Raw genomic sequence first — 25,784 nt, forward strand, 5'->3', positions numbered from 1 at the left:
TCCCTCATTAGCATAGGACTTTAATCTTTTTTTTGAATCTGCCACTATGCTGACACACAGGCATTTTAGCTCCGCCCTCTTTTGAAAAGAGCACAATCTCATTTGAATTTAAAGAGATGGTCAACAAAATGCTACAGTTAGGATCAAAGCCTAAAAGGGGCAGTTTATAAAACATTATTTGCGGTGTATTTTAAGCTTACACTTTACACACACTCTAGAGACATCACAGATGTACTTTACACAGGGCCGGCGCGTCCATAGAGGCGACCTAGGCGGCCGCTTAGGGCGGCAGAATAGAGAGGGCTGCGTCCCCAACACTACCCTCACCACCTGCGCCCTCAGTTATATCCGCGTCTAGTGTGGTAGAATAGAGAGGGCGGCGTCCCCGACACTACACTACCCTCATCACCTGCGCCCTCAGTTATATCCGCGGCTAGTGCGGTAGAATGGAGAGGGCAACGTCCCTGACACTACACTACCCTCACCACCTGCGCCCTCAGTTATATCCGCGTCTAGTGTGGTAGAATAGAGAGGGCGGCGTCCCCGACACTACACTACCCTCATCACCTGTGCCCTCAGTTATATCCGCGGCTAGTGCGGTAGAATGGAGAGGGCAACGTCCCTGACACTACACTACCCTCACCACCTGCGCCCTCAGTTATATCCGCGTCTAGTGTGGTAGAATAGAGAGGGCGGCGTCCCCGACACTACACTACCCTACCCTCATCACCTGTGCCCTCAGTTATATCCGCGGCTAGTGCGGTAGAATGGAGAGGGCAACGTCCCTGACACTACACTACCCTCACCACCTGCGCCCTCAGTTATATCCGCGTCTAGTGTGGTAGAATAGAGAGGGCGGCGTCCCCGACACTACACTACCCTCATCACCTGTGCCCTCAGTTATATCCGCGGCTAGTGCGGTAGAATGGAGAGGGCAACGTCTCTGACACTACACTACCCTCATCACCCGCGCCCTCAGTTATATCCGCGTCTAGTGCGGTAGAATAGAGAGGGCGGCGTCCCCGACACTACACTACCCTCATCACCTGCGCCCTCAGTTATATCCGCGTCTAGTGCGGTAGAATAGAGAGAGTGGCGTCTCTGACACTACACTACCCTCATCACCCGCGCCATCAGTTATATCCGCGTCTAGTGCGGTAGAATAGAGAGAGTGGCGTCTCTGACACTACACTACCCTCATCACCTGCGCCCTCAGTTATATCCGCGTCTAGTGCGGTAGAATAGAGAGAGTGGCGTCTCTGACACTACACTACCCTCATCACCCGCGCCATCAGTTATATCCGCGTCTAGTGTGGTAGAATAGAGAGGGCAACGTCCCTGACACTACACTACCCTCATCACCCGCAGCCTCAGTTATATCCGCGTCTAGTGCGGTAGAATAGAGAGGGTGGCGTCCCTAACACTACCCTCACCACCCGCGCCCTCAGTTATATCCGCGGCGCCCCAACCCCCCGCCCCCCACTTTCACATTAGGGTTGAGGGCAGCGTTACCGTCCTTTGCCTAGAGCGGCAGTTCAGCTTGCTCCGGCCATGACTTTACATCTTACAAAATAATAGGCGGCATAATAGGTCCCCTTTACATCTTAATGTAATCAACTTACTTTGAACAGCAATTGATTTTCAGTAGTGCAGAATCACTCCCCCTGCCTCATTTAATTTTTTTAATGTGTTATTGACGTTATTCTTTTAATTTAGGCCTTTCTTCAGTGTTTTAATTTGTCATTTTGTTTTATTGTTGACAAAAGCACTTTGGGCGGCCCCTTCGGTTGTAGTAAGATAAGATACAAAGTACAAAGACACTATGTATAAAACATTATAATTATAGTGCTGATTTTGATTTGATCCTCAGACATTGTCAACACTCCTAAACCTGACGAGAAAGCCATCATGACCTACGTGTCCTGCTTTTACCATGCTTTCGCTGGTGCTGAACAGGTAAAAATGATCACGCATCACATTTATTCTGAATTCAGTTTCACAAAATACAATGTAAAGTAATTACTTTCAAAACACTTTGAAGCTGTAAATGAAGTGTGGAGACTCTAATACAGACACATCAACTCTAAACTGAACTGGTTATTGCAGTAAATGAGCTTGTTATCTCCATTTCTCTAGGCTGAGACGGCTGCTAACAGGATCTGCAAGGTTCTAGCTGTGAACCAGGAGAATGAACGGCTGATGGAGGAGTATGAGAAACTGGCCAGCGAGGTGAGAAGATCTGCCTCTTTAATCTCTGATAAACATCCAGTACAGATGATTTTGGATCATTGCATGGCGTAAGATGAGCGATCAACGGGTTTATGGTTTTACATCAGGTTTTGTTCATTGAGATCATCCTTTTTTTAAGAAATGTAAGAAAATGACTAACTGATACCAAAAAATAACAAAGGAGATACAGATAAAGACAAACTTATTATCAGTCCTTTGAAAATGTTATTATCTTAAAGTCTTAAGGCTGATTTTTACTTCTGCATCAAGAGCACGCGTATCAACTTCCGGTTATTGAGTGGTAGTGAGAAGACGCGAGGTAACGACCCTCCCATAATTTTGAATATAAATCCTTTAAACTCGCTTAAATCTTTGAGACATTATTGGTTATTGAACACGTAAAAGTTTACCAACTGTAAAGGCACCGAAAAAGAAGAACAAAACACAAGAAAAGGTGTATAACGAGGCTCAAGAAATGTTGCTGGATTCTGATGACCCAGATGAGGTAAAAGAGACAGAGGATGATGACAGCGAACCCGCAAGAACAACTGAGATGAACCCCAGAAACGCAGATGTGTTACAAGGCATTAGAGAAATGGACAAACGAGTTGCAAATGAAATTGACAGCGTTAGCAATTGTTGCGACCACAGTCACAACATTAAATGAGGGAAAAACGCAAATGGATCAGTCTAGGGGTTTTATTAATTAAACAATCAAATATAAATAAAGTGTGGGGAGGAAACACAATAAACAAAGGCTGAGAACAAAAAGGAGCACAACTCCACGTCTGGACGGCCGCTCAAATTCCCCGTCTCTGAATCACTGCAGTGCGAGCTCTTAAATTGCCGACGGTGAATTGTCTGTAGGTGTGGAGAAAATCAACTCTAAATGAAAACACAAGCAGCAACACAACACAAGAGGGCGACAAAGTAACAAATAAATAAATAATAAATACATGGACATTTAACAGCAATCAAAGAGATAAATGAACGTGTAAAGGAGGCCGAGGAACACATTTCCGGAGCGGAAGATGAAATCGTTCAACTTAATGCTCGTGCAAATTCCGTCGAATCGCGAGTTAAGAAATTGATGGACAAGGTTGATGACATGGAAAACAAGAGCACGCGTATGCTACGGCGCAGCTTGCGCGTTGACACATAGCCCTACGCCGTGGTTGTCTGTGTCGCTGACGTGCACCTCTCAAAAAATGTAACAACGTGTAGCGCAAGCTCTGTGATTGGTCGGCTTGATATCGCTGACGAGTCTGGACGGGACAGAGAGCCGTGCAAACTGCGCGAGCCCGATGGAGCAATTGTTTACAAGTGTGGAGTCCCGTGAAGGAGCTCTGGATGGTAAGTTTTGTCTTGTGTTTACCTCGTAGTTAAAGTTGTTGCACGTCCGCCGGTTCCTGCCTCAAAATGCGTGAGTTTGAGCCACTTGTACATTCAGGAAGTGTTCAGAAAAAAGCAAAACACCAGCGAAGAAACTCGGCACAGAGGAACATTACCACATCACTGCCAACTTGCGTTTCGGAAGTGTTAACGCAGACTAACAGAGACAGCGCGCAGAAGTATGAATGCACAGCTACATGGTTTGCATGCACCGTGGGTTACGCCGGTCACTTGACGCAAAAGTATAAACCAGGCTTCAGGGTGCTTTCACACTAGCACTTTTAGTCCACACTTGGGTTCTTTGATGTCATATTACGGTACGTTTTGCTAGTGGGAACGTGTCTTCTGAACTCGGGTGTGCACCCGTTAACAGTACCCGAGTCCAATGAATGCAATTGTACCAAAGAACGGAAGTGAACTGCCAACTGTACAACAATCTATTGTTTTCATAACGTTCGTTCACGTGTGTGTGTGTGTGTGTGTGTGTGTGTGTGTGTGTGTGTGTGTGTGTGTCACATATTGTACCTTGGTGACAAGCGGGACTGAGCCAGGGCAAACACAGTAATGTCTGCTTGTCTCCTCCAGAAACAGCTTTTGCAGACACTGTGTGATGTTCTGAATGTTTATATTTTTGCGGCAGATGGACGCGAGTTGCTTTCTGAATCCCCAAAACTAAAAGATTCAGTAAAAGCAGACCGTGATGTGCGGACATCTTTCCATTTTGGCGCTTTGCTTTCGTGACTGTCACCTAGCAACAGTCGTAAACAAAACAGCAGCTTGATGATGCAAGCGTACCGGGTTCAGAAGGAAAAAAGACAGTGTGAACACAAACCAACGAAGGTGGCAAGGCGGGCAATCGAACTTAGATACGGTCCAGGCAATTGAACCAAATGTGAAAGCACCCTTAAAATGTCTTAAAATTCAAATAGAAAAAAAACTTTAGGCCGTAAAAATCTTAAATTCGCTGAAATATTCAATTGTAGGGCTTAAATAATTTCAAACGGGTCTAAATTTTCAAATGTCCAGGTAAAGCTACCCAATCAGGCCAACAGATGTATACAGTCACCAACAATACATGTCAATAAAACTTTTAATATTGAAACTCTATTTTACAATACGATTCCTCGCAATAACATTTGTAAGTTCTCCTTGTAGTTGTAGACCAAACTTGTGGACGTTTAGGTTATTATAGTTTTTAAAGCTTGTCAAAGAAAGATTTGCTTGTTCTGACACATTATTTAAGTATTATTTAAGTCAGAGGTTCTCAAACTGTGGTACGTATACCACTAGTGGTACGCGGACTGCCTTCTAGTGGTACCCAGAGTAATCCAATAGTCATTTGTACATGCAACATATAGTAAAATATTATCAAAAATGGTTCATTTATGAATATGATGACATATAGCCTTTATTTATGAGGTCCAAACAGCATTTCCAGGCTTTGATGAAAAGGATACTATAGGTTTACACTTTCCATTTAAGTACAGGAGATTATTTTTTTACTTTTTAATAACAGTAGCCGACCATTTTTAATAAACGTTTAAAAGCACATTTTAATTAAATTTAAAAACAAATAAATAATTAAATTAAATTAAATAATTAAATTTGATTTAATTAACGTTGACATTTTATTTTGTTTGTTTGTTTTTTTTTACATATAAGCACAGCAGTGTTAATGTTCAAACTATTTATAAGGTTTAAAGTGGCCGATAATAATAAATATTATTAATAATATTTAATTCAATTCAGCTTTATCTGTATAGCGCTTTTACAATGTATATTGTGTCTAAGCAGCTTCACATAATTGGTCAAAGTAACTGGAACAGTGTGGTTCAGTTTTTAGTGTTTAAGTTCAGTTCAGTTCAGTTTAGCTCAGTTCAGTGTGATTTAATCATTACTGAGAGTTCAAACACTGAAGAGCCAATTCATCGATGCATAGCTCTACCAATCCTGAATCATACAAGCCAGTGGCGACAGCGGAGAGGGAAAAAAACTTCACCTTAAAGGAGAGTGAAGAAAAAAAACCTTGAGAGAACCAGACTCAGTTGGGCACGACCATTTTAATTTCTCCGCTGGCCAAAAGTATAAGTAATAGTAATTAATATGCCACGTTTTTAAATTGTGCAGAGATGCAGATGCTTAATTAGGCCTACTATGCTACTGTATTTCAATACTGGTCATATGGTGGTACTTGGAGGGACAATTTTTTCTGAGGTGGTACTTGAAGAAAAAAGTTTGAGATCCCCTGATTTAAGTAATTAGATTTTTTTTTTAATGGGACAAGCAAATCCTTTATGTTTAGCCCTGTATGAGTGTGAAATTTCATTCATAATGGTCTTAAAAGTCTTAAATTTGACTTGTTGAAACCCTGTAGAAAAGAAAGTGTCTGGTGTATAGGGAGAGAAAAACAGTACAGGTGGTTTGTGAAGCGCACTCAATAATAAACCTCGATATCTTCATAAACGTCCTCCAATGTCTCTCAGTCTCCCTCAGTAACTCCTCTATGTTCCTCTAGCTGCTGGAGTGGATCCGCCGCACCATCCCCTGGCTGGAGAACCGCGCGGCGGAGCAGACCATGCGCGCCATGCAGCAGAAGCTGGAGGATTTCCGGGACTACAGGCGCGTTCACAAGCCTCCGCGCGTGCAGGAGAAATGCCAGCTGGAGATCAACTTCAACACCCTGCAGACCAAGCTGCGCCTGAGCAACCGTCCCGCCTTCATGCCCTCCGAGGGGAAGATGGTGTCGGTGAGTCCAAAACAGCCTGCATGAAAACTACTAGTAATCTGAGTTTATGAACAGCACACCCAGACATTTGGACAAAATCAAAAACTTCATGCAATTTGACTTATTAATCAGGTTTTTAACCAAACGTGTGTGTGTGCAGGACATCGCTAACGCTTGGAAAGGTCTGGAGCAGGTGGAGAAGGGTTATGAGGAATGGCTGCTCACTGAGATCCGCCGTCTGGAGAGACTCGATCATTTGGCTGAGAAGTTTAAGCAGAAATGCTCCCTGCATGAGTCCTGGACCACAGGTAACCACCCCTAGGGGCCGTTCACATATCGCATCTTCATTCATTTTCATTTGGCTTAGTACAGGGGTTTTCAAAGTGTGAGGCGCGCCTCCCCTGGGGGGCGCCAGAGCATGTTAGGGGAGGCGCGGGAAAAAAATATTATATAATAAAAATATAATTAAGTTTAATTATTATATGTATTTTTATTATATTTAAACGTTTTAATTAAACAAAGCTAAAAAAAATAATGCATCAAAAATAAGAAAACCCTTTTTACCCAGAAGGCCATAGCTGAATTCGCTTCTGTTTGGCAAGCCCGTCAATACTGGTATATGCCTGCTAATACATCGGTTTCTGAGACCCCCCGATTCAAAGCCTTCAAGTTCAGGGCTTAAACCCAAAAGACGACGATATGATGATCAGTATTTGAGTTTAGGATTTACATGGACAGGACCAGCTGATGAACCATGACCTTTATGTGTGGTTTGTCAAGATATTTTGGCTAATGACAGCATGAGACCCGCTAAATTTTGACTGTTTTGACTGGGATGGACAGTTCTTGGATCTGTTCTATTCATATTGAACCATCATCCTAGTTTTAAAAACGTTAAATTAAAATACTTGTTATTACTCTGTAAATAATTGCACTTTCATGCAAATGATGATAAAAGTGAGTTAACAGTCTGACATCTGTCTGTGTCTTTATATATATATATATATATATATATATATATATATATATATATATATATATATAATTTGTGTGTGTGTGTGTGTGTGTGTGTGTGTGTGTGTGTGTGTGTGTGTGTGTTTGGGAGGAGGGGGGCGCCAATGGATAAGTGGTGTCAAAAGGGAGGCCCACTGTCTTAGACTTTGAAAAACCCTGGCTTAGTACCTTTATTCATCAGGGGTCGCCACATCGGAATTAACCGTCAACTATTCCAGCATATATTTTACACAGCGGATGTTCTTCCAGCTGCAACCCAGTCCTGGGAAACACCCATAGATTCTTATTTACACAAATGCACTATGGACAATTTAGCTTATCCAAGTCACCTATAGCGCATGAGTTTGGACTGTTGGGGAGACCGGAGCAGCCGGAGGAAACCCAGGCCAACACGGGGAGACCATGCAAACTCCACTGAAAAATGACAACTGACCCAGCTGAGGGTCAGTCCAGCGACCTTCTTGCTGTGAGGCGACAGCACTACCCACTGCGCCACCGCGATACCCCATATCGCCTCTTTTGCACACAAATTTGTTACTTCCAATCCGCTTGTTAAGTGGTGACGTGTTTGTGACGTATGTATACTGTTTCCGCGTCCAAGCCGCCATCCACTTGAGTGGAGAAATCATTCAGTTATGATCACTTTTTATTCATATTACACATTAAAGTTAATTTTATATAAAGTCATAGTGTACACGACAATCTCTGGGCTTGCTGCATAACAAATAACCAAATTTTAACAATTTATAAAACAATGAATCACTTTCTGACATTCGGATATTGGGCATGGACATATATACTGCGACCGTGACTTTCGAAAGTATTAAATCGCTTTGTAAACGTTTATTATTACCATTTCATGAGTCTCCCCATTCAGTTGAATAGAGCGCTGGGACCCGGAAGCCGCTCCGCGTGACGTCACACTTAACAAGCGGATGGAGGCACACAGCTTGTGTATGCAAATAGGGAATGACGTGCTCGTGTTTTCCAGGTGCACACAGTTGAAAACACCTTAACTTTCTTAGAATGCTGTAAACGCACCTGAGTCATGTGACAAGAACTAACCAATCAGCTTCATATTTTATATGAAATATAGACATTTCAGTAATAACGGTAGACTAATTACCTCAGACAAACACAGAGCACCCAAACACTGCAGGGCTTTTTACTGTCCTCCATAAATAAACTTGTATCAGAGCTGCAACAAGGGTTTGTCTGCCATTTGGATCGCCAGAAGTAGTGCTGCACAATATATGGTTTGAGCATCCTTATCGCAACATGTGTGTCGTCCGCAGTAGTCACATCGCAGGATTATATTACTTATTTAAGGCTCTATCATACACCCGGCGTATGATAAATTGTTGTTTGCTAGTTTCAGGCCGGTGCAAGAGTCATTTTGACGTTTTGCGCCACGCTGTTTAAATAGCAAATGCTTTTGCGCCCGTATGTGCGCCCATAGACCAGAACAAAGCCGATCTATTGTCCAGTGCAGAGCGCATTAGTTGTGAGCCTTGCTTACACACTGCTTAATACACAGAAGATGTAGAGCAATACGCAAATATCTTTAAATGAAAAATAGTTAGAATATTAAGGACATATATAGGATATAATTAAGGATAGATATAGGATATAAATATAAAGGATTACAATATTACAAAACATATTATTTTCTAGCCTACATAAATATAAAAACTATACTTTCATGCCTTCTTCATCTCAGGGGTTTTTTCAGTTTATTCTTGACAATTTGTTTTTGTATAATGTTATTATTATTAGCAGTATTATTTATTATATCCATATTTATATTTGTTTTATTAAAAGCAAGCTTAGATTTGCCCACCGGTCAGGTTTTAGACCATATGGGGCACAGCATGTGTTTTAGGATATAACTCAGGTTTTTGACCACTCTTCGTTATTATTGTTCATTTATTCGTTTGCTGGAAATTAGAACTGAATTTAGAAATAGTTTTGAAACAAATCTTTGCGCTTAACAAGCTAAATTAATTATTTATAGGCTAATGGATGTCTGTGTGTATAAGTTTTCTCTATCCACGAGAGCGAAAGTGAAAGTAGATAATGAGGAGGCTCATCTCTCATTCTCGCACTGTAGATACTCTGTTTAACTGTTTTCTTGCTAGTGAAATGCTCAGTTTTTCCACTTACAAAGTCGTCCTGTAAATAGCAAATGCACCATGGCGCGACACAGCTGGCTCTTAAGGGAATGGGAGATGAGACTCTGATTGGTTTATTCTCAAAACACACCTATAACTCATTATAAAATAAACGGCGCAAAGCGGATTTTTCCGTCCTTATATTAGCAAAAGTGGATTCTGACACGCCCTGAATACGTTTACGCGCTGCGCTTTGCATTTTGCGCATGGATCGTCAAAATAGAGCCCTTAATATTAAACGATAAAGGTATAATGAAATATTATTATTGTTATTTTATAATTGTTTCTAAAATGATGACCATGTTATTCTATGTGTAACTGTAAAATTTTTGTTCCTGAATACTGAAGACTCTGCAGAAAACCATAAAGCGCTGTTATTTCACTTTTTCACTGCTCTGTTGTATTTATATTTGCTTGTAATTTATTATAACTTATGCATAGAAAAATACCTTATCATCTAAATCTATCCAAATTAATGAACTGTTTCCAAATACAGCTAGTCCATTCATCTGGTGAAATTATATTGATATCAAAGTATATATCACAGGAAAAGAAAATATCGCTATGTCAGATTTTTCCAATACCATGCAGCCCTAGCCAGACCCAGTGAGAGAGAGAGCTGCGAAAACATAACTCCAAAATGTTGGATCATCATGCGGTTAATATAGACTCAATAGGTTTCATGATTAATTAAATTCACGTTAAAGCTAACACAAACTTAATTTGGAAAGCTTTGTACTTTTCAAGTGTAAAACCAGCCGTCTTCAGCAGTAACTCAGCTCTAAATGCTAACTTCCGGGAACTATTGAGTAGCTCCAAGAGCCACAATTGCTGTTGAAAAAACTTTCTATTGGAGTCAATGGAGTTGAACTCTCTCTCTCTTTGGATCTGGGAAACCGCATTGAAATTGTTGAAGGAAGCGTCACACTTTGTGCACTTCATGTGTTATTAGATGCGATTTAATCAATCCATAATACATTTTTAAAATAATAATAGAATACTGTGGCGAGGGGGCGTGGCAGAGAGCCGTGGGAACGGGGTGAGGCCACCGCGTAAGTGGATACACCTGCGGTGCGCACCTGCCTCGGATCCCACGGAAGGAGCTCTGGACCATAAAAGGAGGACCGATGGCAGAGAAAGCCGAGAGAGGATCGGGCCCGGACTTATTTTACTTTTGCTTTCAGTTTGACGGCAGTCTCCGTGAGGAGCTGCCGTCCGTTTGTTTTGGTTTAGACGGCAGTCTCCGTGAGGAGCTGCCGTCATTGTTATTAATAAATATTTTAAACCTGCGTCGGTTCTCCGCCTCCTTCTTCCCGGCGGCCAAAGGGCTGTAAACTTCATTACAAATATATACAATTTTCTTATGTTTAATTTATGGATTTTTTAAAGTTTAACTAATACATTTTAAAAATTAATTAATAATACTAATAATTTTCTTAAATTTCTGTCAAACTCTAAGCAATCTACGAGTTTAAATCTATAAGTGGTTTGGAGTTTGAGTCAGAAGAGTTTTACGAGTGTCTGATTTATTGGTGTGTTTGTGTGTGTTTTTCAGGAAAGGAGCACCTGCTGTCCCAGAAGGACTATGAGACGGCCTCTCTGATGGAGATCCGGGCTCTGATGAGGAAACACGAGGCGTTCGAGAGCGATCTGGCCGCTCATCAGGACCGCGTGGAGCAGATTGCAGCCATCGCTCAAGAGCTGAAGTAAACAAAAACAAACAAAAATCAACTCTCAAAATCATTTCCGGGTCACGTTTTAGCTCAAAATCATGACGTGCATGAGAAACAAAAGCATTGCTTTCTTGTTGTTTTCATGACTATTGTTCTCCACTCTAATTCTTATTACTTTAAAGTTATTTAAATAAGTCAGAAAGTAATTTGAATTCAAACGAAATGATGAGAATTAGCATTTAAAGTATCTGTCTTTATCAGTAAAAGAAAGAGAATTTTGTTCAAATTAAAACCAGAAATTTTAGCACAACACTTGCTGGTTTCACCTGGATGCACAATGAATTTAACGTGGTGCATTCTTGTATTTTGATGTTCGTAAACCAACAGCAGATGCTTTGTCATGCTGGTCGCGATGTGCTGCTTGCAACACATCATATATTGCAATGATTACACTTCGCTTTGCCTTTGTTTTTTACTACATGTAGCCCTTTGAGCACGTTGCGGTCCATCTAATGTTTAGATTATAGCTAATTCAAGGTGCCCTAAGTTTCTACCAGACTTTCAAGTGTAAAAATAAAAATGTGCAATCAAAATTTCAATTTTATAGCAAGTATCTGATTCTTAATCTATTCGATTCCAGAATTGAAATCTATTTTCGATTCCCGACCCTGTTTTACAATAATAAACCAAAAAGTGGGCTAGAAGTAAATGACTTGTAAACTAACAGTAATCATATTTATAATTGCAGAAGAAAAACTGTGTACTCCTGGTTAAATTTCATTATTCATCAATGTAAAATTATACATTTATAAGCTAAAAATAAGCTAATTTTGAATAGAAAGGGAAGTGAAATACATTGATAAAGTTTTAAGTTATTACTTAACGGTAATGCTTTTTTTTAAATGCTGTTTTCTTTTTGATTTGGGGTGAAATTTGATCAATTCAATTTATCTTTCTCTCTGTGTAGTGAATTAGACTATCATGATGCTGCTACAGTGAACGCTCGCTGTCAGGGCATCTGTGACCAGTGGGACAATCTGGGGACCCTGACCCAGAAGAGGAGAGATTCTCTGGAGGTGCACAAACTCATTATACTTACCCTATATTAGACTCATCCCAGAATTATGGGTACATTTTCTATGAATTTACCTTGAACTGAAATGGTATACATTAAATGTATAATTTACAATAAACTGAATCCATTAATAAAAAGAATAATTCTTGATGTACAATATAGCAAAATGCTTGAATATGTTTGTGACAATAACGACAATAACAATAAGGTTAAAATAACGAAGTTTATAGTAACAGAGCTGACAATAACAGAGTTGACTATCAAAATTGACTGTAACAGAGTTCACGGTAATGGAGTTGACAGTACAGTAACAGAGTTTACGATAATAAAGTTGACAGTAAAGTTATGGAGTTGACAGTAAAGTAATGGAGTTGTGTTGACAGTAACAGAGTTGATGATAATGAAGTTGACAGTAAAGTAATGGAGTTTTGTTGACAGTAACAAAGTTGATGGTAATGGAGTTGACAGTAATGGAGTTGACATTAACAGAATTGACAGTAAAGTACGGGAGTTTAGAGTAACAGTTGAACGTAACAGAGTTTGAAGTAACTGAGTTAACAGTAAAGTTATGGATTTGGGAGTAACAGAGTTGGCGGTAAGGGAGTTGAGGGTAATGAAGCTGATGGTAATGGAGTTGACAGTAACGAAGTTGGCAGTAACAGTTGACGGTAGCATAGTTGACAGTAACGGAGTTGACATTAAAGTAACGATAATAGAGTTAAATTTAATAGAGTTGACGTAATGGAGTTGATGATAATTGATTTGACGGCAACGGAATAGATGTTAACTGAGTTGACGGTAACGAAATTGACAGTAACATAGTTGACAGTAATGGTAACAGAGTTGACATTAAAGTAACGGTAATAGAGTTGACGTAATGGAGTTGATGGTAATTGATTTCAAAGTAACATAATTTAGGTTAATGGAGTTGACAGTAACAAAGTTGACAGTAACATAGTTGACAGTAACACAGTTGACAGTAATGGTAACAGAGTTGACATTAAAGTAACGGTAATGGAGTTGACTGTAATAGAGTTGTAATATGGAGTTAATGGTAATTGATTTGACGGTAACGGAATTTATGTTAATGGAGTTGACGGTAACGAAGTTGACAGTAACAAAGTTGACAGTAACAGAGTTGAGAGTAACGGAGCTGAAAGAGTTGACCATAACCGAGTTAATGGTAATAGTGGAGTTGATTGTAACGGAGTTGACCATAACTGAGTTGATGGTAATGGTGGAGTTAACTGTAACGGAGCTGACCACAACTAAATTGATGGTAATGGTGGAGTTAACTGTAACGGAGTTGACGGTAAAGGAGTTGACCATAACCAAGTTGCTGGTAATAGTGGAGTTGACTGTAATGGAGTTAGCGGTACCTGAGTTAATGATAATGGTGGAGTTGACTGTAACGCAGTTGGCGGTAACTGAGTTGACAACAACAGAGTTGACCATAACCGAGTTGATGGTAACGGAGTTGACTATAACGGAGTTGCCCATAACCGGGTTGGTGGTAATGGTGGAGTTCACTGTAACAGAGTTGACGGTAACAGAATTGACAACAACAGAGTTGACCATAACGGAGTTGATAGTAGCGGCGGAGTTGACAGTAACGGAGTTGACAATAACAGTTGTTTGTGCCATAGCTCAAAATGCTAACCTCAAACCAGACACCACATGGCGTGTCTAAAACACATCTTATCTTATTTTCATCATATTATAGTTTTTAAAGAGTGAATGAGAAATTCACTGAAATATCAGAGTTGACACATAATAAAACTACTATTAGTATGCTGAACATTTTGGACTAATGAATGAGAAACGAATAAACGACGCCTCAATGCCTTCCAGAGTTTCCCACCAGCGGAAGATTGTCATGCCTTTTTATAAGCAATGTAACAAAGTTGACAAGAACATAGCGACAGACAACATTTTCTTTTTTAATACTGAAATGATGAATAATAGAGCAAGAAACATGTCATGCAATTTAGAAGATTAAACAAAGAAAAAATATAAAAGTTAAATTTAATTATTTGATCATTGAAGCTGAATGTATGATGGAAGGCAGAGGTAATATTTCTAGACAAAATATCCCTAAATACACAAACAAACATGATTTTAAGAGATAACTTGATATAATTGGTGTTATTATACAAAACTGTAAAAATGTACCCGCAATTCCAGCATCACCCAAATGTATATCTAGGATTCCAGTCATCCTCAATGCAGAAAGTTTACAAGGAAAGCTTTTAAAAATGTTTTTGTGTATGGCTAAAGCTGATTCTGTCCTTATGCCCACCCCCAGCGTGTAGAAAAGCTTTGGGAGACGATTGATCAGCTGTACCTGGAGTTCGCCAAGAGAGCAGCTCCCTTCAACAACTGGATGGACGGAGCCATTGAGGATCTGCAGGACATGTTCATCGTGCACAGCATCGAGGAAATCCAGGTCAGCAGCTTGTGAAGAGCACATAATTCAACAAATATGACTAGCAATTATGAGTTGTCTCTACGTGTTGTTCCATATATAAATATATACATACTACCTGAGTAAGTCTTGTCGTGAATCCCAGTTGTAAGAGCAACAGATAATAAGTCGACTTCTAGTTTGTCATTTGGAAAAGTGGCAGAAGGTCAATTTTTCTGATGAATCACAGTTGAACTGAATCTCAATCATCACAAATACTGCACAGGACCTACTGGAACCCTCATGGAGCCAAGATTCTCAGAGACATCAGTCAAGTTTGGTGAAGGAAAAATCATGGTTTGGGGTTACATTCAGTATGGGGGCGTTTGAGAGATCTGCAGAGTGGACGGCAACATCAACAGCCTGAGGTATCAAGACATCTGTGCTGCCCATTACATTACAAACCAAATAAAAGGGCAAATTCTCCAGCAGGATAGCGCTCCTTCTCTTACTTCAGTCTCTACATCAAGAAGGTCAAGCTGCTCCAGGATTGGCCAGCCCTGTCACCAGACATGAACATTATTGAGCATGTCTGGGGTAAGATGAAGGAGGCATGGAAGATGTATCCAAAGGATCTTGATGAGCTCTGGGAGTCCTGCTGTCTTTGCCATTCCAGATGACTTTATTAATCAGTGATTTGAGTCATGTCAGAGATGTATTGATGCAGTCCTCCAAGCTCATGATGGAGTCAGACACAATATTCATTCTGTTTCCACTGCAGCAGGACTTTATATTCTATACTGGACATTATTTCTGTTCAGTGACGAGACTTTTGTCTTAGCAAAGTCAGACCTTACTGTCCTAATTAAATCTTTAAAAATCAAGGGATGACCATATTTTATTGTGGTAAATTAAGCATAATCTAGAGGCCTTTGCCTTCCATATAAGCCACTTCTGATACCAAATGATCAACTAGAAGTCAAGTTATTATTTGTTGTTCCTAAAACTTGGAAGACTTTTGTCAGGTAGTGTGTATATAGACAGTACACACAGATATATATATATTTTTTTTTTATTAGAATATGCAAAAAGGTACATAAATTGGGATCATACAAATACAAAAAACATCAACAAAAAACCATAACAAAACAACAATAAAAAAATAAAATGAAAAATAAAAACAATATAGTCAGGTACTGTTAGGTGTGTGTGTGTATGTGTGTGTGTGTGTGTGTGTGTGTGTGTGTGTGTGTGTGTCCATGTAAAGGTAACTTGGTGGAAGGTCAGATTACATACATTAGGAACAATATCAGCCAATAAATGAATCTAGTCTCGCAGATATAAGTAAAACAGATACAAAAGAAACCAGTCAGAGTTAGGGAGTAACAACTATGCTTAGTAATGTATAATAGAAATAATGACAGTAAAAAGAAAGAAAGGACAACAGTAATAATAAATGACAATGATAATAAATCACAAGTACTACCCTAACTACTACTACTGCAGAGTTACAGATATATTATTTAATTACAGACTTTTTTGTTTGTGATTAGTCAAGAATAATCATAAACAGCACCAGCAAAAAGCTTCCATAGTATGTTGAGATGCAAGTTTAAATTAAAGCGAGAATAAAATGTCACGTCCATAATATGATGCAGTTTTGACTACAACAGAACATTCACCCTGAAAAAGAAAACGGCTTCATGTTTGTCCTCTGGCAATATTCACTCTACTTCAGTGATTTCAAAGATGGAGCATGCTTGTGTATTTGAGTTAAAAGTTTTGTGAAATCTTCTTTTAAATGTCGTGCGCTAGTGATAGCAGCAGATAATCATTTCTGCGCCCACATTAATCTTTGCATTGCAGGTGCGAGTTGAACTTTGTTGTGTCGTAAATATTGACTTCTCATTAATTACAAATTATCAGACCAGAGGTTTTGAATATCAGAAAATAGACTTTATTCTCCATAATAAAGCCGAGAAAGAGCAGAGCAGACCCCAGAGCATTCTGAAGTCTCTCCTGGACACCTTCTGAAGTCTCTCCTGCACCTTCTGAAGTTTCAGTGTGTTTGTTACAATTTTTATACAGGATTATTTGACACACCCCTAAGTCTCTTTTTAACTCTTGACCATTTTTGAATAGGTTTCTAGTCTAAGGGGTCCTGCTATTCTTGGCTTTCAGCCCACTAGCTCATGTCAGCAGAGATGTTACAGGTCTATGTCAGCAAAGTATAGATGCAACTTATGCAAAAGGATTAAGTGTTTACATACATTGTCATGAAAGCATAATCACTTGATAATATGTTACTCATTCTAACTTCTGACACATATAGCTTCATAAAAGTATTTAACCTATATAATCAGTGCTTTACATATTCAGTTATTCTACACAATCAGTCACTCAGCCTTCTCCTAGTGTTGCTCCTGTGCAGGCAATGGCATACTCATCTTACACAGACATATCACTGTATTTTTAACACAGGCTGGCATGTTTGCTGCAAACACTACATACATTTCGTGAAGAGAAAATTAACTGCTTTACACTTAGAAAATACTTCACACTGAGAGAATAGAAATCTTCTTCAATCCCTCCTCTTAAGACTTTAGTCTTAATATTATTGTCTTTTAACCCCAAAGTGCAATTTCATAATCCAGTTCTCTTAATTACCTCTATCTAGTGACTGATATTAGCCACATAGCTGTTATCAATTGACCAGATTATGCCACTGTACTTTGACAGAAGTCCAGCCAAACATCTTCTCTGTCACTTTTGATTTGAAGGAAGTAAAAGACTGTACTCTGTTTTTCTCTTAACACATCAAAGACAATAAAGTTTTAAGCATAAGTATTCAGTTGGTTCAGTGCTCGCTGCTAGTTTTCACACTCATGTAGAATATACTGAAGTAATATTATATATAGGTACCATGAAAGCAATATGCAAACAAAATCAATATGCAAACGTAAAAAGCATCAAATGTTGATCTTGATCTTTGCTCATCCTTGTTTCTCTTCTTCTAAGCTATCAGCATCTTCATTAGACTTTGAAAAGATGTTGATGGAGATGTGTGGTTGAGAGTCTGAGTTCTGAAATCTGCAGTTGTGCATTCATCATCCCTTGACTTGTGGCACTTCTGTATGTGGTACTCAGGCATATTATCAGAATCACTCTTTACTTTGCTCTGATAAACTCTTGCTTCACGTTGCACTTAGTAGTTTAGAGCTTTAGAATATTCAGGCTCCTCTGTTTCCGGTCAGCTTTCCCTTGCTGGAGTTGTTTCCTTTCGCTCCTTTGAGGCATTGGTACCTCATCAATGGCATCTTCTTTGGCAGCTGTTGGATTTGCCCTCATCCAGATATGGTCCTTTCCTCCTGAGCTCTCCAGAGCATCCTCAGATAGACTCAATCACCTAGACCAATTGGACCTTGTATCACTGCTCTCTCACATGGCTCCTTTCTGGTTTCCTGCACAGATATCGCTTTGCACATGGCAATTATTTATTTCTTCATTAAAGTCCCTACTGTATTAGACATCTTTGCAAACCATTCCAAGAAGTTATGTGCAAGGTTATAGGTGAGATTATATGCCAGGTTTTATGCAAAGTTTCATGTGGTTTCTTGCAAGGGTCATGCTGTTTCTTGCAAGGTTTCTTTCAAGGTTTCTTTCAAGGTTTCTTTCAAGGTTTCTTTCAAGGGTCGACCCAAGAGTAGTTCATGCAATGCAGTGTTAGATGCCTGTTTCTGTCAGTTTCCATGCTATCACTCACCAATGCACTTGTTAGCAAATTAATCCCATTAAGTTTATTTTTTTCACATATTTCATTGAGCGTTGGTCTTGATGGATCATCTTCATCTCTTTCAGCCATTTCTGGTAATTGAGCATAATACAATTATTCTCTCTTTTGCTTTATTCAAAATTTTCCATACTTCTTTAGATGTTTTTATTTATTGATCATTCATTAACTTCATGAATACTTTATGAATGCAAACCCATTATGAACTTATTTCTGAAGGCATTTCAAAATTTAGGAAATACTTCTCTTGTCACAGATGTAATAACTATCCCTGCTTCATAATCTGCTCCTGATGCTACCTCTAATCATCTACTCATCATAGTTTCTCAACAGTGCTTCTTCGCTGAATAATTCTTCATCCAGTCAACAACAAAAACAGTCATCATATCTCACTGTTTGGAGCAATGGTCTCCAGTCAAGTCTTTTAATTGAACTAGAGCTTTGTGAAGTTGCAGATAATTCAATCATCCACATATTGTGACAGTGTCCATCCTAAGATATTTTCCCTAATTTTAACCCTTTATGCATTCTGGTGTATACAGTGTTTGCTATTCATCAAGCTAAACAAGTACAAACAAGTTTCTACCCTCCTCTGGTAGTTACCTAAAATAAACTCAATAGAAACTAAGCACTTAATATATTTACCATCCAAAAGAACATATCTCCACATACAATATGAACTTCAGCTGGAAAATCTTCTCCTATTGATTGCTCTTAAATCATATTATCAACATTAAGCCTCTTTTATCTGTCTTGATTAACCATTTATTTTAATTATCAAATTAACTTCAATTAAATATTATTAGTTACTTATAATTTATTACTACTTTAAATTTAAATTTAAATAGAAATGTCTAGGACAGATTGCATATTACATTATAGATGTTTCTATTAGTGCTCTTATATTTTTACACTTTTCAATAGAGTTTTGTACCTATTTCATCATTTAGTGGTTTTATTTCTGGGCAGATCTACATCTGATTTAATTTTAACCCTCACTGTGCTGCATGGCTGATTTTATCTGCATCTCAGTCCTGTAATGACAATCATTTAGTTGGAATTTGACACTTCTTTCTTTTACTAATCAATTTTCTGATCTATATATTAATTCCTTTTTTGTCTTTGAGTTATTTTCTTTTGGCTCATAATTATTTCCTAAGGCACTCCCATTAAACTAGTTGTTTATACAATTTTGATGCACTTTTTTATCAGCTGACTAAAACTTACTGTATGTTTTGTAAATTTCTCTTTGCTCTGTTTTAACTATTATTCCTTATTAATTCCTTATATTGTTTTCTTAAACACTTTTCTCTTTCATTTTTTCTTATAGTAATTTAGAACTGTTACTTTTTGACCTTATCATGTCCTATGAATTAATTTCAATTGTTGTTTCAATCTTCTCTTTAACTGTAAATCATTTTTCTAAATTTGAATCTCTTTCCAGTTTTCAATATCCAATCTTGATTTAGGCCATTCACAATAAGATTATGTTAAGATATTTCCTTTACTTAATTTTAATTTAAATACTTAATTCCATTCTTATTTATTCTCCAAATTATTTATTGCCTTATCAAAAGCTTTTTCTTTTTCTTTAGTTACCACCCTGCATTGTAATTTATCCTTCTATGTTTAAGGAACTTTTATTAAGCCTACTGAAACTTAAACTCAAATTATTTACCATTCATCATAATATATAATTTCATCATTTAAAGTTTTACCTTGAAATTACCATATAACACTTTTTTTTTTACTTAAAAATTTGCATGATAATAATTTCTCAAATTGACAGGAGTCTGATTTGATACAAGAATGGGTAGCTTGTTCTTAATTTTCCTTCTGTAATGCTTAAACTTAATTTGGACTTTAGGAGCCACTTTGAGATGGACTGTCAGACTATCCCCCCTCGCAACCTGAGACAACTAGTTCACAGATGGTGCTAGTCTTTTCTGTGTTGTCCTGAAATTCCTTCATATCAGGGCACAGTGTTTCCCCCTCTCTCTTTGGGCTGGCTTTTTTCTTTGACTCAGCTGATGTAAAGTTCTGGTGGAGCGTTTTTTCTTTTTGATCAGTTCATCAGTCTCTTGTTAGTGTCTCTTTTGAATGTCTCTGAGCACATGTAGCTTTTTCAGTCCTCAGTAAATCCTGGGCAAAAAGTTCATGTCACAAGTGTCCACAGCCATTTTGCTCTGTGTTTTTCAAACACCTTTCCATTTGCCAGTGTACTCAGATGTCTGGTAGGTACAAGACTACAGTCCCCCAAAGTTCATCCCTATGTCCTCTTAATTAATATATATAGAATTTAGCTCATGACTCTTTTTTTCCCCCCATTTTTTCCTTCATCAAATAAAGACTCCTTTTATCCATTTTTTTTATTAATTAATTTATTTATTTATCTATTTTTGTTTGCTGTTTAACAACTTATTTTTTCTAATTCTCAATCATTTTTATCATATGTAAATATGCTTAATTTTCTATTTGTTAAATTTTCTTATAATTAATTTCTTTGGCTTCAGATTGTGCTTCACTTATTTTTCCTAATCTTATTCTAGTGTTTCCTCACTAGTTACATTACATCTTACACTATTTTAATTTCTCTAACATTTCCATACCTGTTTTAATTCAACAGTACTATATGGTGGCCAAATGTCTAATATACCTGTTCAAAATCCTTACTGCAATAGCTTCAAGTTCATAGTACTATTTTAACTCTACATGTTTGTTTACTTTAAGCATTTTTCCTATCTGAAATGCAATTTTTAATTGTCAATTAATTTTAAGTACATACAATATTAACTATAAAATTTTTGAACTCACTATGATGTTCTTTAATGTCTCCTCATTGTCTATGCTTTACATCTGACTCACTGCTTTTATTATAAATAGCTGTTGGCTCAGATGACAGTCTGTAGCTGACTTTAAAACAGATGACAACAGTCAACTTAAACCACAACAATTTTTTATTGCACTTAAACATAATTTTATCTTTTAAAGCCAAATCTTATTTTCTTTAAAATGTTACTGTTTTTTTTTCTAATTTTTATCTTATCTGTTTAATATATTTTTAAACATCTTCTCTTTTAATTCTATTAAACAATGTTTGGACTTCTTTTTTCTCCATTTTCCTATGCTTCTTTTCCTTTTCAAAAATTAGCATTTTTGTCTCTTAGATTTTCCTAATTAATTTTTTTAAGCTTATTTTCCTTAAACATTTGATCATTAACTCTTCAATTAATCCATATTCATCAAAGTTTTTTTCTTCTAATTTATTCTCTATCAAAGAACTAACTTATCTATTTTTATTTATACTGATTTAGTAAATTTATTTCCTTATCAATTTAACAATTTATCTCCATATGTAGTTAGTTTTATGCAATTTTTGAATTTCTTAATATTTATTAGTATAGCTTCTAGTTGCATTTTTATTAACACTTTTTTATTTTTTAAATCTTATTCTATCATTAATATTTTTCTTATTTCATTTATCTTATTACATTACTTTATATTTCTATTTATTTAATACCTTATAATATATCTTTACTCTTTAGCTTCTATCTGTCCTGTGAAACTTTTGTTCTTAAAATAGACAGATTCTTACCACTCCTGAAGCAGACCTTCTTCCAGACTGTCGACATGTCAGGAATTTCAGTCACCTCTCTGCCTAGTTTATACTTAAAAACACTTCAAACACACAGAGATTATTCAGAAAAATGTTTAACTAGTATATATTCTTCTTTTCAGTCTGTGTCTTTCAAATGCAATATGATCTCAATTAATTTTATGAGGCTTAAACCTCCTCTGTATCACAATCTCTTCCCTAAACTGCAACAATCTCTATCTTATTGTTCTTAAATCACACAACATATGCAATCTTCCTTTTATATTATAATATAAAACGATAATTCTTTTAAACTCACTCTTATTGCAAACATACTTCTAGACACAATCATACTTCTCACTCATCCTAACCTCATCTCTTACACTGTGTAACCTGAACCTCACCTCTATTCTAGTCTCTCTAGATCAAAGGTGAAGCTTCTAAGCACCCCAGCAACACAGACAAATACACAAATACTTACAATTACATAAATACATCTCACTCCTCTTGAGTGACCTGTCCGAACAGCCTCTAACCTTAGAGCTGTAACCACAGAATTCTTCACTACACTCCTCTTGAGTGCCTGTTACTTCTGCTCCCGTCTTTACTGTCCTTCAGTAAAAATAGCATTTCACAGGATTTTTGCCTTTTTTCCCCCAGCCTCCTGAATAATAATATTTATTATTATTAAAACAGAACGGGTACTCCGAGGTCTTTGCGCGCTTCTCTCTATACTTTATTAATCTGTTTTAACTTATTAAATGTCACCACACTTTAAGAACTTCCTCTTAAAACTTAAAAATGCTCTATGCATATTCTTCATTATTAAAAATTTCCCAAACATGAGTAACAGTTACTAGTTAACGTTTATCCTATCCATCAAGGCCCTCTTAGGAAAACACAGATCATTTGCATGCAAATTGTTATTTTCTTCTGGTATTCAAAACCCCATTGTTTTCCTTTTATATCTTTACTTTTACTTTTTTAGTTTTACTTGTAGTTCGTTATAGCTGGAGAAACAGTTCAAGTGACTTTTTACCGTTACAAGCAGGTCCTTGGTAGAAAAAACACAAACGTATAAGCTTAAAATTGCTTACCGTTTTTTATCGTGGCCACATATTTGTGTTTTTCCTCCAAGCCCCAGCATGTCCAGTGTCACCCGATCGTCTCTGTCCAGCCCCACGTTGGGCGCCATTTGTCGTAAATATTGACTTCTCATTAATTACAAATTATCAGACCAGAGGTTTTGAATATCAGAAAATAGACTTTATTCTCCATAATAAAGCCGAGAAAGAGCAGAGCAGACCCCAGAGCATTCTGAAGTCTCTCCTGGACACCTTCTGAAGTCTCTCCTGCACCTTCTGAAGTTTCAGTGTGTTTGTTACAATTTTTATACAGGATTATTTGACACACCCCTAAGTCTCTTTTTAACTCTTGACCATTTTTGAATAGGTTTCTAGTCTAAGGGGTCCTGCTATTCTTGGCTTTCAGCCCACTAGCTCATGTCAGCAGAGATGTTACAGGTCTATGTCAGCAAAGTATAGATGCAACTTATGCAAAAGGATTAAGTGTTTACATACATTGTCATGAAAGCATAATCACTTGATAATATGTTACTCATTCTAACTTCTGACACATATAGCTTCATAAAAGTATTTAACCTATATAATCAGTGCTTTACATATTCAGTTATTCTACACAATCAGTCACTCAGCCTTCTCCTAGTGTTGCTCCTGTGCAGGCAATGGCATACTCATCTTACACAGACATATCACTGTATTTTTAACACAGGCTGGCATGTTTGCTGCAAACACTACATACATTTCGTGAAGAGAAAATTAACTGCTTTACACTTAGAAAATACTTCACACTGAGAGAATAGAAATCTTCTTCAGTTGCTGCCTCTGTTTTTGTCACTGATGCAGAAAACACTGTAATGCACCGCAAACCTATTCATCAGCACAATCATGTGCAGCACAGGCTTTTATGAAGGACACCTCGGCCATTACTGCATAAAAGACCTTCATTTTCCAAACGCAGCGGCAGAAACGGCACACTCTCTTCTGAATAATCATTTTATAATTTATAAAGGCAATAGTGAATGACCCAGAAAAGTACGCTATTTTCTGTGCTCATGCCGCAGAAACCGATATTTAGAGAATCATGATTGTGATTATCATTAAGAAGTTTACTGATAATTGAAATGACAATAAATATTTTAAATATACATTCACTAGAAAAAAAGAAGAAAATTAGCTGCACATTTCCATTTTAAACCCGAAGGAAATACTGAAAAAGACGTCATTTTGCTTGTCATGTGTATTGATCTTGATTTAAAGTCCATGTGAAATCTAAACCAATTTTTTTTTTAGATGTTAGTATCACTATGTTAGTCTAAAAGGTGCTGTATGTAAGTTTTTGACTCCTCTAAAGCAGTGGTTCTCAAACTTTTTTTATAAAGTACCACCTAAAAAAAAAGTCTCTCCAAGTACCACCATAATGATTTATTTAATTAATTAAATTTATTTAATTTCAGATTAATTAATGGAGTTTGTGTTAACCGCACACAGAGACTAACTTTAATTATTCTAGCTCCAAGCTTCAAGCATGGCAAAGTTGCTTAAGTCTATTTGTGTTCCATGGCATTTACATCACATCCAGATTAATTAGCCTAAATCTGAGGTAAAAAATTAACCGAAAGCCACTTTCCCAAAGCCCAACGTATAGCCGACGTCATTGTTCAACCTAAAATCAACCAAATATCAACGTCTAATCATGTTACACCTTGACGTTGTGTGGACGTTACCACTTTGACATCTATCAGACATTTCGGTCACTTTCCAACACAACCTACAATCAACGTAATTCGATGTCCTTATTTGACGTTGAAATAACATTGTCCTTAGACGCTGGCTAGACATTGAAATCTAAATCTAACCTAATATTTACGTCTTCTACTGGGTACGAACGCACATTTTTAAAACATTTGTGATAATTATTCTACCAATGATGCATCATGGGGAGATTCCTGAGTTTGTAGTAACTGAAATGCAAACACAACAGCACTGGTCTGCAGAAGCACTTCTTTAGCGCGTATCTGCTCCGCAAATGCCATGGCCGGGCGCCTCTTTGTCTGGCTCTGCGCTAAAGCAGGTTGATTTTTAGCATCGGATGACGGCTAATGTGACCATGTGATCATACGGTTCAGGGAACAGCGGGTGCTGATCACATAAGTGTAATCGTTCGAGTCAGAGGGTTAAAAGTGTATTTTTTTCTTTTTCATTATTCAGTTTACCTCCGCGTACCACTAGAAGGAAGCCTGCGTACTATTAGTGGTACACGTACCACAGTTTGAAAAGCCCTGCTCTAAAGCATTAAAATACAATAATATGTTCGCAGATATTTCAGAAACATGCTCAGTAAACATGTTTATCTGAAAAACGATGCTGAAGTCAGATATTCTGCTTTAAAAATGTGTGTTACGTGCTGGAACGACTGTCTTTGTTTTGGTTATTTAACTCACCCAACGCCAGTTTAGCCAATTATATTTCAGCACCCAGGTTTCCTCTATGGAAAACAGCGAATTTCATTCATTCAGTCAGAAACGCTCTCAAAATGTATGTTCGTGACTGAAATGTGACCTCCGTCGGACAGTAGCAGACTCAGAAATGAGATGCAGATTCAGAGTTACACATGAGGTTATTAATTAGCAAATA

The 25,784-nt window shown here is 37.6% G+C and overlaps 1 protein-coding gene across 3 annotated transcripts in view; it reads left to right on the plus strand.

Annotated features, from left to right (window-relative positions):
- Window positions 1-25,784, plus strand: part of actn3b (actinin alpha 3b) — a 297,251-nt gene that overhangs the window by 54,816 nt on the left and 216,651 nt on the right. For 2 of the 3 annotated variants that reach the window (XR_012382302.1, NM_205544.2), the window contains 7 exon segments: window positions 1,871-1,956; window positions 2,137-2,229; window positions 6,137-6,367; window positions 6,507-6,654; window positions 11,087-11,237; window positions 12,172-12,280; window positions 14,585-14,725. Coding sequence is in view for 1 of the 3 variants with exons in the window: in NM_205544.2 (NP_991107.2) it covers window positions 1,871-1,956; window positions 2,137-2,229; window positions 6,137-6,367; window positions 6,507-6,654; window positions 11,087-11,237; window positions 12,172-12,280; window positions 14,585-14,725 (959 nt within the window). In the remaining 2 variants the exon portion in view is untranslated. 3 annotated transcript variants of the gene reach the window in all.

The sequence above is a fragment of the Danio rerio genome, chromosome 7, assembly GCF_049306965.1.
Source record: "Danio rerio strain Tuebingen ecotype United States chromosome 7, GRCz12tu, whole genome shotgun sequence".
Lineage (NCBI taxonomy): Eukaryota > Metazoa > Chordata > Actinopteri > Cypriniformes > Danionidae > Danio > Danio rerio.